Source organism: Phragmites australis, chromosome 6, assembly GCF_958298935.1.
Source record: "Phragmites australis chromosome 6, lpPhrAust1.1, whole genome shotgun sequence".
Lineage (NCBI taxonomy): Eukaryota > Viridiplantae > Streptophyta > Magnoliopsida > Poales > Poaceae > Phragmites > Phragmites australis.
Genome location: NC_084926.1, coordinates 3,984,916 through 4,001,103, shown reverse-complemented (window position 1 = coordinate 4,001,103; position 16,188 = coordinate 3,984,916). Strand labels below are relative to the sequence as shown.

Genomic DNA, 16,188 nt, shown 5'->3' with positions numbered 1-16,188 from the left:
GATTAAGGATAGTTAGGCTCCAGTACCAAATATTAGACTTTAATTCTCATCTAATTGACATGATGCTAGCCCTAGGATCAAATACGAAACATTAGAGTGGAAGCATGATTGGTTACCTGAATTTGCTGACGCCATCTTGATGGGTGTTGACAGTGAGGTGTAGTGCCAACGTGATGGAGATGACCAGGGTAGGCGATGTAGTGGTAACCGGGTCTGGTGAAGCGCGTTGATGCAGTCGTCGGTGTAGTGGTGAGGATGACGATGGAGGTGATGATATTCACCCCGTTGTTGCGCACGTCAAGATCGGTTTTTGGATGCGAATATGGGGGTGTCAAAACCTAGCATGAACACACTTATCGGTCAAGCGCCGTGGTGTGATAAGTTTATGTTGGAATTGATCTCGAGCCTTCTCTCCCTCACGACTCCTAACTGATGACCAATAAAAAAGGAGTTCCATTCTCTCACGCACTCTGATCGGGAGCACAATCACATTTGGTTACGTTCCCATCATATGTTGCACAGTATAAATAGAGAGGACCACACTCGGCCCTTCCCGTGCATGCCTTAACGGACATGCATGGCGTCCTCCATTGCTAAGCCCGACGCGAGTACATTAGCTTATCGCATGTATCAATTGTTAAACAATGGTCTCTTTGCATGTAATCAGGGCTTTGAGAGCGTGTTTGGACGCAGGCTAAAATGTGGCAAGCCAATTTTTAGCTTTTGCCTATCGATTTTGGCTGCTATTTGGTTGGAGACTAAATTTTGGTCAGGCCAAAAAAAATTTGGCCACCCCACGCACAGTAAACGGTGGTCGTGGGTGTGAACGCGGCGAGAGTTTTGCTCGCCTGTGAAAATTTTGGCCGGCCGAAGGACACGAGGCAGAAGCTCAGCTGGTACGGATTTCAAAAATTTACAGATTAACAAGTTTTAAATTGCTATATCTCATAAATAGTATATCCAAATTATGATAGTTTGCATCGTTAGAGTCCTTACGATTAAATTACAAAATAAGATTTCACTTAAGTATATTTCGTAAAAAAATTATATATAAATCTCACATGGTATGCTCACAAACTTTGGCATAACAAAATTTATCATGTTACTCAATCCAAACACCATGTTTGAGACTAAAATATAATCATGCCCTGATTTTGATATGACCAAATTTGACTTGCTCACTTTGGCTAGAAACCAAATAGACCCTAAATGCGCGCGGACGCGGTCAGAGCGGCGCCCGCCGCTGTATTCAGTGCCGGCGCCGCGCCGGCCGATCGATCGAAACCCCTCCATACGCGCGGCGCGGGCACACGCTGCCACGCTCCGGCCGAACCATCCTAGCATTCCTCTCATCCGAGCGTACGCACGTACATCATCGCCCTGGTCAGTACGTCCGAGCGTGCGTGCCTGTGTGTCTAAGCTACGCAGAGGCAGAGAGAGAGAGAAAAGGAAGGCTGTGACATGGGATGTCACGTGGTGACTCAAGAGAGCGGTCTCTGGAGCTCTTTGTGCCCGTCGCTACTGCGATTCGTTTCGGTAATTGTGAAATACCACGACGCCAAACATTATTAACGTTAAAAAATTGATAATTTTAGATCAGAAAGTTGAACATACATGGTTACAACCAAGTGAAGTAGAACTCAAACATTGCCTTAAAAACAAGTTGCCTAGGTTGTTAAGAGAGGAAGAAATTTATTTGTTCCAACGCTAAGAAACAACAGAATTACTTGAAGGGTATAATAATAATAAAAAATATAGTGTTAGCAAATGGAAGACATAGGAAAGCACATATTTTCCAGTTAGAACATGACGAAGGAATAATTATAGGCAATGAGAACAGTAAAACATATATCATAAAATATCACAAATGTCTATTTGGACAACCCGAGAGTAATTAATTTACTATGTTTGAATCTCAACAGTATGATATTCCTTGAGTCTCAATAGTGGAAAAATGATATGTTAACATAACCTTTCGCTGAAAAAGAGGCAAACTTCCAAATAGAATGCAACAAAGCATCATGTCCCGATGGTTTTACTTCTAAGTTTTATGAAACTTTTTGAGAAATTATTAAGGAGGACTTAGCGATGATGTTCGAGGATTTCCATGCGGGTTCACTGCCTCTCTATAGCCTTAATTTTGGGATTATATGTTGCTGCCTAAACCAGAGGAAGTTAAGCAAATTCAATTGTATAGGCCCATGTATATTCTTAATGTTAGTTTTAAAGTTTTTACTAAAGTAAATACTATATGAATAGAATTACCTTAATTGCTAAAAAAATCATTAGACCAATTTAAACAACGTTCTTGCATGGAAGGTGTGGTCATTCTTCTTGAAAACATTCATGAAATGCATGGAAAAAAATAGAATGGTGTTATTCTTAATCTAGATTTTGAGAACGCTTAGGACAAGGTGAAGTGGCCTTTCTTTTTTTTAGATGACATAACACTCGGCTTCTATTGAAAGCCAATATAGAGTTGTACAGAATTAAAGCGAAAACGAAACAAAAGCTTGCTGGAACTACCATCAAAACAAAGGAACAGTTCGCAAAACAAGCCCACTGCGAATCCACAGCTCACCCCTGAGCTAGTAACACCTAAAAACATAAGGTCAGACGCAGAGACAGCCATAGCAAGGAGTTAAATTTCCACCACATCAGACATCAACACCTGATTCCTTTTGAAGGATGAAGCCCACTGTATAATGCTGGACATGGCAACTTTCATCGTTTTCCTATCATCCAAACTGAGAAGAATCCTCCATCTCTGCAAATATGAAATCCCAGAAAAGATGACATCAATTGGGAGCGCAGAAAATTTCTTTTCTATAGCCATCTTATTTCGAACTCTCCAGACCGCCCAAGCAAACCCTGCAAAAAGGAAAACACCCATTTTTTTGGACCCTTAAAATGTAAGGCAAGCCAATTGGATAGAAAATCACCCATAGAAATAGCCTGAGAATGCCACAAAAATATTCTCTGAGACCACACTAGGCAAAAAAGGCTAAAGGGCAATTAAAAAGGATATGGTCAGTTGTTTCCAAAAGACCACACAGAGAATAATTCACATTTCCTTTCCATCTTCTGTTCTTCAAGGTAGTTGCAGACGGCAGTTTATTATGATAAACCTGCCATAAGAAGATCTTGATTTTCAGAGGAAGATAAGTACCCCAAATCAGCTCAACCCCTTTGCTGAAAGCACCACCAAAGGTGGTGAATCTGTACAAGGATCTAGTTGTGAAATTTCTGGATTTGTCTAAGGCCCAAAACACTTCATCATCACTATCATTCAAATGAACCTCTTGGAGTTTCTCATACAATTTTTGTAAGTTCACTTGTTCGCAAGGGTTAAGGATCCTTCTAAACAAGATATCCTAGTAATTCTTCCCACCACAGTCCTCCACCAACACCTCAGGATCAGCACATAACCTGTACAGATCAGGAAATTGTGTATGGAGAGAAGTCTCCCCCAATGATATATCTTTCCAAAAGGCAACCTTGTCTCCTCTATTAACCTTATAACAAGCCCCCCATTTGAAAAGGTGTTTCACTTTATGTAACCCTTGCCAAAATTGAGAAGACCCTCTTCTCTTTTAAGTAAAGAAAGAACATCAGGCATATACTTGGTTTTGAGAAGCTGACACCATGTCTCTTTACTGTCCTCAACAATCTTCCAAATCCATTTAACTAGCAGACAGTTATTCAAGATCTTAGTATTTGCAATACCCAGCCCACCATACTCCTTAGGCCTGCACACTGCTTCCCATTTCATCATATGATATCTAAACTTTTCATCAACACCTTGCCAGAAAAAGTTGGCCCTAATAGAGTCCATTTTGCTATGCACATATGCAGGCAAAAGATAGAAACCCATGTTGTATATAGGGATACTACTCAAGCTTGTATTAGTTAGAACTAATCTCCCCCCAGAAGACATATATCTCCCTTTCCAAGGGGCAAGCTTATTATACAACTTCAGGTTTATATGGTCAAAAGCCCTGACACCCAAATGATGATCAGAAATTGGAACACCCAAATAGCTGAAGGAAAACACACCCAGTTTGCAATTTAGCATATTAGCAATCCTCTCTTTACCTTGCTGATCAAACCCAAAAACAAACACTTCACTTTTATGGTAGTTGATCTTCAGACCTGATAGCCACTCAAAACAGTATAGAATGATCTTCAGATTCAGAATAGACTGATCACAACCATCAATCATGATAACAATGTCATCCGCATATTGAATGTGCGATACACCTTTTGGTAGAAGATGAATCACCACCCCAGTGATCAGACCTTTACCCACAGCCTTCTCAATCAGCTCCCTAAGAATATCAGCCACCAAGTTAAACAACAATGGTGATAAAGGATCTCCTTGTCTTAACCCTTGATAGGTCTTGAAATAGGAACTCCTTTGCCCATTCACATTTATACAAACCTGCCCCCCTTGAACATATTGCATAACCCACTTAATACATAAGGGAGGGAAACCTTTCCTCTCCAGCACCTGATGCAAAAAGTTCCACCTAACTTTATCATAAGCCTTCTCAAAATCAATTTTCATAATGACATCATGTCTCTTCCCATGCTTGAGTTCATGCACCACTTCATGCAGAATCACTACTCCCTCTAAGATGTTCCTCCCTTTTATAAAAGTTGTTTGCTGCTGTTTAATAAAACTATCAGCCAGATGGTTAAGCCTATCGTAATCCACATTTAGCAAACATATTGGTCTAAATTGTTTAATGGTAATGGCATCTTTCACCTTAGGAAGAAGAGTAATAACCCCATAGTTCAATCTCTTGAGATCTAGGCCCCCAGCTTGAAAATCTCTTACCATACCCATAAGATCATCTTTAATCACATCCCAAATTTTTTTGAAAAAAACAACCCCGAACCCATTGGGACCAGGTGCGATATCCATTTTCATGCTGAACACCACACCCTTCACTTCCTCTTCAGTGATTTCCTTGATCAAGAACTCTTTATCCTGACATTGGACCTGTTGGTCAATACTCCAGAAATTTCCTTTGATATGTATCTGATTTTCTGCATTAAAACCAAACAATTTTTTGTAAAAATCTACAATATGCTTCACCAGATCAGTCTGCTTTGAGATCATGCCATTTTCAGACTCCAAAGAGCTAATCATACATTTCCTCCTCCTACCATTGGCACATCTATGAAAAAAATCCAGTATTATTATCACCCTGAAGAATCCAGTCCTGACCCCCTCTTTGCTACCAGTAGATCTCCTCCATCAGATATAAGTGTTCCATTTCATCTTCCAATTTATATCGGAGCTTCCAATCCTCCACCTTGAGGCAAGCATGGTCTCCTTTCTGATCAAGATCAGATAACAGAGCTTTGATCTCAGTCCTCCTTTTCTTATTGTCACCAGTCTGGGCTAAATGCCATCCTTTAATAAATTGTCTTGATTTAGTTAGGCACCCATGCCACTTATCCAAGGAATAGATTTGATCAGGTATTTTCTCTCTCCACCCACCCCACTTTAGTGAGATAATCTCTTTAAATCCATCATTCAACAACCACTGTTTCTCAAAGAAAAAGTACTTCTGTCTAGGTGAATGGTTTGAACCCACCCTGGTTAGACTATACACATTATTACCCAAAGGAAAATATTCTCCCACCCACATGAGACCAACACCCTGTCCAAATTTACCATGACCAGATTATCCTGTTTATTGGTCCAAGTGAACCTTCCCCCTGACCTCTTCAACTCAATGAGGTGGTTAAGATCTATAAACTCATTGAACAACTCCACTAGCTTGGTATTAATATGGCATGTGTTGATATCCTCCCTGGATCTAATCAAATTAAAGTCACCTCCAAAAGCTAGGGGCAGCACCTCTCTATCACAAATACCCTGTAACTCCTTAATAAAATCAGCAGAAAAATCATGACTAGCAGGCCCATAAACAGTTATCAAGTTCCATCTGACATTTAATCTTCTTTCTCTCAAGGTTACTTGAATACAGAACTCCCTAATCCAGTGATCCTCAATTTCCAACACATCACCCTTGATGACCATCAGAATCCCTCCAGAAAGACCTCTAGAAGGTATTCAAAACCAATAAAAATCACCACTACTAATCATTTGAGATAGCTCCTTGATATCAAAATTAGACTTCATAGTTTCTTGTAACCCTAAACCATCTAAATTCTCTTGCTTAATCATTTCTTTAGTCTGGCCTCTTCTGGCTTTTTTGGCCAACCCCCTAACATTCCAGAAAAGGAATTTCATTTGATAAAATCTAAATTGTGAGGGACACCCCCTGTGTCACTAGGTAGTTCATGATCAAAGGCCGCCATCTTGCTGTTATCAATGACCTCCATGGTCAAGTCAGCCAAATGTTATTCCTCATCCCTAACAACTTTGTCAGCTAAGGACTGAAGGTAAGCTTTGTAGTTAGCTTCAGCAATGACAGCTCTAGCAAGTTCTTCAGCTTTAAAAGCTGATATGGTACCCTTAGAATCATCTACTTCTACATCTAACTGATTCATAACAGAACATATGTATTCATCTGGGGTATTGTTAAGAATAGTAAAGGGGTTATTGGAAGGGGGATTACCTTTGTTCTCCAAGTTCTTGATCTTCATCCTCGCCATAGCTTTTTTCTTGGATAGGCACACCGTCTCTAGGGGCTCTTGAACTGAATCTAGTGGCAACAAGGTGTTGTTTACCCTTTTTCCTAGCCTTTTTTTATCACAGGCTTAGACCACCCTTGATCTTTGTCATCCGTATCACCCCTAAACTTGCCCCTTCCACCATCATCTGGCTTGGTTTCAAGGTCCAGACCATCATCAAGATCACCTATGACCTTCCTTATTTTCTGTGAAGAACATTTTTGTAATCTATAAGGTCCACCTTTAGATACAACAGCAGAGTGATCCACATCCAAATTCACATCATGTTTATCCTGGAAATCCAGAGATGGCCATTTGGCAGCATCCAACAAGTAAGGCCCTTCCAAGCTGTGAACCAAAATTTGACCATCCATTCCTTCTGTGAAGTGGCCTTTATTGCAACAAACATTGCAAATGAAAGAATTTCCACCCATATGGTGTAAATAGATTGAACAAATGGTAACATGAGTAAGTGTGGGGGTAAAAGTTAATGATAACTTAGGCCACTATTTTCAAACTAAGGGTTTAAGGTAGGGGATCTTCTAATCTCCAATCTTTTTTAATATGGTTGTAGATATGTCAACAATTTTAATATCAAGGGCTAAGGAAGATGGAGAAGGAGGAGTCATTCCACATTTGATAAATGATGGACTCTCAATTTTATAATATGTTGATGATACAATTCTATTTATTGACTATAATTTAGAAGAGGCCAAGAATAAGAAGCTCGCTATTTGCATTTAAGCAATTATCTCATCTAAAGAATAATTTCCATAAAAAAACGAATTGTTTTGTCATAGCGATGATAGAAATTTTGAGGACGAATACTCTCAGTTTTTTAGATGTAATATGAATATATACCCTTTCAGATACCTAGGATGTGATATGCATATATTTGAGCCTCGGTAGTTTTATACTTGTATATTACGGAATATATATATATATATATATAGTGAGGTGCGTGGCGGATCGGTCAAGCAGGTTCCCATCGGGACGCGAGTAAACAAAAGTTTCCAACCGGCCACGCCGAGCGAGACCGATCGCAGCAGCCATGTGCTAGAAAACAGCCAGTAGCATGGCTGCCGGCTGAGACGTGCCGTCGAAAAAAAACTGCTTAAATTAGCGTGATGGTCATTTAGGAAAATAACTGGAGTCGTGCGCAAGCATGCCCATCGTGAGTTCGTGACTGGTTAAAAACGGTCAGAATGTCTACTCGCTCATCTCTGTCATCACCATCCAACCAGGCCTTTTTACGAGGGCTGTGGGCTGAATTAACTTGGAAGCCGTTCGTCAAAAGAGAATTAAGTTGGAAGCTCAGTGACGCGGAAGTAACAGACTGGGCTGAAAATATGGTCCGGTTTGAATTCAAGAGTATGAACCTATCGAGGCAATTAACGAAAAAGAAAAGGGAGAAATCTATTCTGCCTCCCTTAACTTGTGCTCTTGTCCGATTTTCCTCCTTCAACCATAAAAACAGACATTATTGCTCCATTAACTATTCAAACAGGACGTTTTCCTCCCTTATGGTTTTATCTTATGTGGCTCATATATAGTAATAGGTTTTACTGTCAATAACACATGGTGAAAAGTTTTGTACATGCAGACATCCCTTCTTTTTTCCCTCCATCTGCTTCCAATATACCACAGACATCGACGACGACTCGACATCACATAGCCAGGTCCACACATTGGAGGGGCGAAAGCGTTGGGTCCTGACATGGATGCAGCCCCTAGTGGCTCATCCCCGGCTTCAGTTGCCTCTTCTACGAGAAATAGCATGTTGTCCATGAGAAATAGCCCCTACAAGTTGTGTATCATGGTGATACCGGCAGGGATCTCATTGGAGAATCTGCTGTGGAAGAGGTCAAGGAGGAGGAGGATGCTGGAGAGCGCATTGCGGGATAGGTCAAGCTTGTGGAGTGAGCACGAGAGGAAGTGTGGCGGAGTGACATTGCGGGATAGGTCAACCTCACTGACCCGCTCCCCGTGACATTCGCACTCCTCCACCGCCTCCGCGCACTCGACCTCTTCGCCAACACGCTCTTAGGTGGCGGAGTGGAGTGAGACGCCGAGCCAGTACGGCGAGAGCGAGGCATGCCAGGATGAGAGCCCAATGCTAGAGGGAAGTCAGAGGGAAGCACGAAAGACGAGTAACGCCACATAGTCAAAGGAGGTGGGGCGCAGCTTCCCTAGGCTGACACAACCCTCAACGGTTGCTGCTAAGGACAACTATGAGCGTGATGAGCACCATGAGAGCACAATAGCAGCAACAACAAATAAAGAGAGAGATCGAGGTCAAGATAGAGGGAGAGAGAGTGCACAAAAGTGGATGTGAGGAAGAAGGATAGGATAAATAATGATATATGGGCCAGACTGTTTTTAATGGTTGATTTTGTGTTTTCTCTCTCAATATTGCTGTGCCACCCAAAAACGAAAACCGCCTCTCAAGTGGGCCCACATGTGGGGCTCACTGCTACATGTGAGTTACATAGGATAACTGGGTTGAAAACCGTGTGGGATAAAAAAAATCCCATTCAAACAGTTAAGAGAATAATAATATCTGGTTAGATTGAAGGAGAAAAATCGAACTTGGGTAAAAATTGAGAGAGACGAATAGACTTCTTCCAAACAGAAAAGCATACTCTTAGACTTCTAGAGGTAGATGCATAAACGAGCTAGAGACAGACATTGGGTTCACAATTTTTAAACTCATGCCATGCTAAAACACCAAAAGAGAAATATATTCGTGGCTTTGAACTAAACAGATGGCCAGTATTCATTTCATTCCCTTGTATTTTAGCGGAGGGAAGCATGGAATGATATGTGGAATTATTTTTTTCTAGGCGAGCTGTACAGATGGCCAGTATTCTTTAGGAAAAACCGAAAGTGCAAACCACACAAGGCGCTGGCCAAAGAAAAAGAGAGGAGCAAAAGCGAAAGCGCCACCTTGCCCCCCAACCAAAGCAACAACCAGAGTCGTACACAGCCCGGTCGCCCAGCCATCGCGCGTCACACAAGCAGCCGAGCAGCAGACACTGCGGGTCTGCTCGGCTGCGGCAGTGACACTGGGCAGCTAGTCCTCCCTCATCCTCCTCGCGGTTCACAGAAACCTCAAAACCCAACCAGGTCGGCCTCCACAGACACAGGAGAGGGGGGAAACACATGGAGCTCTTCGTGTCCACCACCGCCTCCGCCCGCGCCGCCGCGCCCTTGTGCTTCGCCCCCCTCCGCCGCGGAGGGTCTGCGCCCTCCGTCGTCCCGCTCCGCCGTCGCCTCCCAGCTCGAGGTCCCATCTCTCCGCTCTCTCACTCTCTACCATCTCGCTACTAATACCTTCGTCACAATGCTGTCTTGGTTTGCTTGATGCTTCTAGTTTCAGGTTGGCGTTGCGCCAGTACGGCCGTGCCTGACCCGGTGCCGTCCGAGGAGCCCGCGTCCACCACCGTCGTCGTCACGGACAAGCCCGATTCGCCTGCCGACGAGAAGGGTGAGGAGGTTGGCGCGGCGTCTAGCGGCGGCTCCGTGGAGGCGGCCGTAGCGGCTCCTGTATCGTCGGGAGTTTTCGAGGAGGGCGGCGGCCTAGATGACATACTGAGCAAGGTATCGCCGTAATGGTGTTGCACACTTGCATGTTACCTGCCTGATGTTTCGGTCCCAATTTTAAGCGTGCCTTTCCTTTTAGCTTGCTACTATGTGCTAAGGCTTATGGAGTGTTGGTTGAAATGGGTTTAATGGAGGAAGGTTCACAGTCTCCTACTCTTGTATGAGTGAAACAAGAACTGGTCACCGCTTCCCCCGCATTAAACGTCTTATCCCAGCATTCCCAATTACAACCAAATGGTTCCTTTGGAGCAATTGACCCTTATGTGGAATTAGATCGAAATGTTATTTTTGTGAAATGAATTGAGAACAGTTTAGAAAAAAAAATGGCGGTTGTGACTCAACAAAACAGCCCAATTTCCATGTTGCTTGCTGTATGGTACTCCAATAGTAATGATAACTACAACAGCGTAAGATAACAGCAACTGTTCTTGCTGTAAGACTCGTTGTTAGCATTCAACATTGTTTAGTGAAGCAGTCTACAGAATTAGACCAGAAATATTTTGATTGAACCAGTGAAATGTCATTTTTTGGCCGGTTGTTTGACTTATAATAGATATCAGTATACAAATGTCAAAATTATGGGTTAGGCTCCAGTTTAAGATTTGCAGAACTTTGGAGCTCCAAATGCCAAACATGTTATGACATTACAAATTAACATCTGTATCAGATACCGCACCAGACAATACCTTAGTTCTGTTGCTCTGAATGAACCAGACTGTTTCATGAATCAGTCTGTTCGTATTGCATTGATTATTCTTAGAATAAAAAAGATACTACATGGATTGGCTTAATCTCATGATTCACTATCAGTTTTCATACGTAAAGATAATTTACTTTTAAGATAGAAACTTCGTGTGGATATATGCATTTTTGTTGTTCTTGTAGGCTTTTGTATCCTGGGTGAGTTCTTCATTGTTTTCTTGTTGCTTACTTGTAAGTCTGGATGTGCCTTTCAGTTGGACATTGAAGTGACACCCACTTTAATCCTCACTGGATCTAGTGCCTTTGTTGCTTTATGGATTCTATCTTCCGTTGTTTCTGCAATTGATTCCGTTCCACTGGTACGTAGTTATGGCATCTCTGGATGAAATCTGTACCTAATCTTTAGAGCAAACCCGCACTAACCTGCTTGGCCCTATTCGTTGCAGCTTCCAAACTTGCTGGAACTAGTAGGAATTGGCTACTCAATTTGGTTCACCGCACGGTATCTCCTTTTCAAGGTACATCTCCAATTCTCAATCTCCCTACAAAACTAGCCTCAACTGTATCTGTTGTGCGCTCAATGACCTAAAGATCGGCTTTCCCTTTTCATTTTTTTTATATGCAGGAAAGCAGAGATGAGCTATTTGCAAAATTTGAAGACCTCAAACAGAGGATTATTTGAATTGTGGGTGAATAATCTTTTGGCATATGCTTAGGCTTTGCAGCCAGCTTATTATTAGCTTTTCTCCTTTTCATTTCAAATATTACTGCAAAGGTAAAGAAGGTCGTGTACTTATGTCAAGTTTGTTTTCTTGGGTCTGTTATCAGACTTTTGAAGTTCGCTAGTGTGCTTGTGCAGGTCGTTCTGCTGTATTTACTTGATCCGATGTATATATTGTCGAATAAAGCGTCACACAAATATTTAAATGTGTTGAGAATGTTTTGACTCCTCCAGCAAGTTTTGAAATCCCATTTGCTCCAGTTTAGTAATCATCTATCCAAATTCCTTGTATGAAGCACTCTTAGCAACAAGCCAAAGGAAAAGGCTGAACCCAAACGATAAGCTCGAAGAGCTTTACGCGTAGCTGCAGTTTTAAATCAGTGACTTTCAACTAAATTAGTCATTTTTTAGATGCCCATTTAGTCATTTACTACAATGCAAACCACAGTATCCCCTTCAAAATACAAGGGGGATATGGAATACCATATGGTGAGAGTGAGACCATAGCTACACTAGTTTCCCTCAAGGATTACAAGTTTTTCCGGGTTAGGAGCGTGGTGCTAAACCAATATCAAGTTGTTTTTCAGCCCTTAGCTGAACTGAGCACCAACAGATGCCAAGACATTTTCAGGATCTTCTCAAAAAAGAAAAGAAAAAAGCAGAAGACATTTTTAAGAAATAGACGATTACATTGCATAGCTTAGGAATAGTATGTTACATGGAGGGGACAACAGTTAACATAGCATCTAGCAATCAACAAAAGCTGATAGACAAATAGAAATCAACTCGGTTGTAACCTTGTAAGATGAACTCAAGTTGTCAATGTGACCCCCCCCCCCCCTCCAAAAAAAAGCTGGTACGGTCATACCCTATATTCTAGACTAGATGAGATTTTACAATTACACATCATCTAAAGGCCACAGATGGATCCAGACTGTGGCACCCCTAAATGGGGCATTTGCTTTTTTGCCACTATGAGGAAATGGCAATCACTCATTTGCCATCATGTCCCACATGCATAGACTCAGGGTGATCCGCATGTCATCATCAACAGTAATTATCATTTCTTTAGAATGGCAACTGAGCAATTATCCCCCCTAAATAGGTTCACCGAACCGAGTACCTTATGCCAAGGCCATTGCAGGTAAGTATTAGACCCTTGTACCGATTCAGGTAGTCCTGAAGTAGGCAAAGAAACATAATTTGTGAGAGAACCATCTTGCAACAAGATAACAATAGAAAGAAAAAAAACTGTCACTTACCACTACATTCTGATCTTGAACATACAGAATGCCATTCTTGTCGTACTCTTGCCTTTTTACAGGATTGCTCAGAACTGTTAAAAGGAATGTTGGGGCATCAGAAATAAGAACATCTGATGTATTATTACACCCCAGGATTTGTCTCTTTTTCTAGAAGGGAAAGTAAAGCACAGTAAAATAATATTTCTTTAGAAAAAAGAGATAGTCCCATCAACACAGTTAGCTTTGCCTAGAGTTAGACTGATGAGAATACAGCCTAACAGATGTGGCTCAAACCATCAAACGCTCAATTGTGACAGCCAGCTAAGGATAGATTTATGTCTGATATTTGCCTACAAATCTAACACACTTTTATGGCCATCTTATAGACTACCCAAGATTGATTTCATGAGGCAACAGGTAATTTCTCCTAAATGAACACAGGAGAATCTCAAAGACTTGACAAGCTAGTGAGCGAGGACAATATGTGGCTGTTTATAACCGTTTGACAGGTATTATAGAGATATCAAGAGAGCTTGGCTCACTTAAGGCAGGAATATATTCCTACAAGCCATTATAAACATAGAAGTAACAGAGCATTTCTTAGTCTTGTGGTAGCCACTCCATCTCTTGTACTAGGCCATATTCTTAGTCTTGGAGCAGTTCAGCAGCATCTACGATAGGGACAGTGATTGCACCATAGCCGAGGAATCAGAGACTAACATTCATGATTATATTCCAACCTAATTTGTTACTCCCTCCGTTCAGAAATAGTAGACGTATTTTGGGGCTCGGTCTTCAAAGTTATATTTTGACTAAGGTTTTCTCACAAAATATATCATCTATAGCTACAAAACCTATTTATTGTGAAATCATTTTTAATTGTGAACCTAGTTCTATAATTTTTATACACTAAATATTCTTATAATTTGATAAAATGTTAGTCAAAGTACACAAAGTTTGACTTTTTCAAAAAGAAATACGTCTACTATTTCTGAACGGAGGGAGTACTTCTTAACAATCTTAAGGTTTTATGACGTAGCTCCATGGCTGAGGAACCAGACACTATAGTTTATGATTATATTCAGCTAAAGTTTGAGCACTGATATCCAACCTTATTTGCTATTTCTTAACAAATCCTAAGGCTTTACTAAGTATTAGGGTATATTCTTACTTCTTAGTCTTGTGGAGTTGTGGTAACCACTCCTCGTAAACTCCTAAAAGTAAGCAAAACTGGGAGTAGTTCAGCATCAACTGTAACATGAATGGCTGAGGAACCATGGCCGTAATATTCATGATTATATGTAGATTCCTTCGTGCACACTAATATACAGCCTGGTATTGTACTTCCTTACTTCTTAACAGCATCTAATGGTTATACAAGCAAACACAACAATAAAACAGAAGTACTAGAAAAAAGATGCTGCTTACGCGCCATTTGGGAACACTAAGCTGCATTATGCAAAACATGCATGACGAGTACAATTTATGCTATACTACTTTTATCCTACTCAACAAAGTTCCATGCCGATTAAGCAACCAAGCTCACCTTGGTATGCCTCGTTAATCTCCTGAAATCTGGAGGTTGCATTTTCTTCACCCTGCTTCTTATCGGGGTGCCATTTCTGCAGAAAAATTAAAAGGAAAAGGATCAACAGTCATTACCATCAACATACAGCTACTAAGTAAACTTTCCCAGAGAGCAGTCGAAGGACTACGGTCAGCAGCAAATAATATTCTCAATGAAATAATTCGTGCAGGAAAAAGGCCACTTCAGGTAACAAATTTTGGCAGGAAGAGTTTACTACACAATTAAAGTATAGTTGCGTGTTGGTATTGGGATTTTGAGGGACACCAACCAGCGCAAGCCGGATATAGCTGGACCTGATCGTCTCCTCCGACGCAACGTAATCAACTCCCAATATCTTGTAGTAATCCTGCACGCACAATTGCGCCGTTTAGAGCGAAACTACAGGCTTCCTAAAAATCCGAAGCACGCGAAAGGGGGAAAGGGAACTCAATTCTACACGATCTGCTATCCGAGTTCCAAACGGCCCAGCTCTCCCTGTCTCCGCGACCCAAAAATTGGGCGTCGGAATCGGAGGAGCAGCAGGGGCAGGGTCGCGTTGCGCCTCACCTTGGGCTTGGAGAGGAGGGAGATGAAGTCGAAGTCGACGGGGGTCTCCTCCCGCGCATCCTCCCCGCCGCCGCCCTCCCACTCCCACCACATACCCTCTCCTCCCTCTCCTCGCCGCGGGAGTCCTTCTATTGCCGCGGCTCCGGATTCTTTTCCCGGGGGTTCCCACTTCCCTCCCGGAGATGGCAGTGCGCCGCGGCGTGGGTTGGATTCTGTGGGCTGGACGACAGAAGGTTCTAGATTTTTTTTCCCAACTTGTTTTCCCTTCAGGGACTGGAGCAAAACTTGACACGACCGACGTGGCTTCGCCTGTAGTTTTTAGGGCTGAGGCCCATAAACTATTGAGATTGGAATGTAAAAAATAGTAGACGAGAAAGTAGAGACATTAAGCAGTAAAAATTTATCTTTATTTATGAGTAGTGTTTATAAAATATATAAAAGGAAGGGATACCGAAGCACCTGTCGTGGAGGTCGTTGACCCTAACAGGTGTCACTTTATTAGTAACTGCTAATGATTGTTAGCTTGCTAATGGATCATACGTGTTTATCTTTAAAACGACGTCTGTTCGTAACACTTTATCTTAATCAATTATCCATAATGTAATTTTTTTAAAAAAAATCACTAAAACTTTATGGGAAAATATGAGGAGAAAATGATATGTTAATATGTTTATATGTCATTAAAACTCCTTTAAAACACAAAGAAAAAATTTAAGGAGAAAATGATATGATATATATTGATTATTGTCTCATTGTAAACTCATATGAGAAATTTATATAGGAAAAACTCATTGATAAGCTTAGAGAATAATAATTATGATCTATATAGATCATATAAAACCACTTGAAAAAAAATTAGAATAAGATAGATATTATCTTATTATAAACCTTATATGAGAAAATGTATAGAAAAATCTTATAAAAGAAAAGAGTGCAATATAATATGAATATGTTATTATTTAGGGATTAACTCACTCTGAACTTTGCAAATCTCGAAGTCGTTGTATACCAATTCCGTGAATATATTTTTGGAATGTAGAAGTTGGTAAGAACTTAGTGAATAAATCTACGATATTATCATATGATTTAGTTTGCAAGATTTCTATCTCTATATTATTTTGCAATTCATGATG

At 41.2% G+C, this 16,188-nt stretch overlaps 2 protein-coding genes across 3 annotated transcripts; one reads left to right on the top strand and one right to left on the bottom strand.

Annotated features, from left to right (window-relative positions):
* Positions 1-9,651: 9,651 nt before the first annotated feature.
* Positions 9,652-11,906, top strand: LOC133921177 (protein CURVATURE THYLAKOID 1D, chloroplastic-like). Of its 2 annotated transcripts, XR_009910233.1 has the most exons (6): positions 9,652-9,937; positions 10,031-10,251; positions 11,211-11,315; positions 11,403-11,474; positions 11,582-11,731; positions 11,816-11,906. XR_009910233.1 is itself a non-coding variant. In XM_062365949.1 (5 exons), exons 1-5 carry the CDS (start codon positions 9,814-9,816, stop codon positions 11,636-11,638), a joined length of 579 nt encoding a protein of 192 aa, XP_062221933.1. In that variant the 5' UTR covers positions 9,652-9,813; the 3' UTR covers positions 11,639-11,906. The 2 variants fall into 2 exon arrangements, 1 of the variants encoding a protein (XP_062221933.1); XM_062365949.1 differs by having other exon boundaries at positions 11,582-11,906.
* A 439-nt stretch (positions 11,907-12,345) lies between these two features.
* LOC133921179 (uncharacterized) lies at positions 12,346-15,331 on the bottom strand. Its single transcript, XM_062365950.1, has 5 exons — positions 15,056-15,331; positions 14,778-14,855; positions 14,468-14,543; positions 12,940-13,013; positions 12,346-12,856 (listed from the first exon to the last, which is right to left on the bottom strand). The coding sequence occupies exons 1-5, from the start codon at positions 15,146-15,148 to the stop codon at positions 12,785-12,787; spliced, it is 393 nt and encodes a 130-aa protein (XP_062221934.1). The 5' UTR covers positions 15,149-15,331; the 3' UTR covers positions 12,346-12,784.
* Between the last annotated feature and the right edge of the window lie 857 nt (positions 15,332-16,188).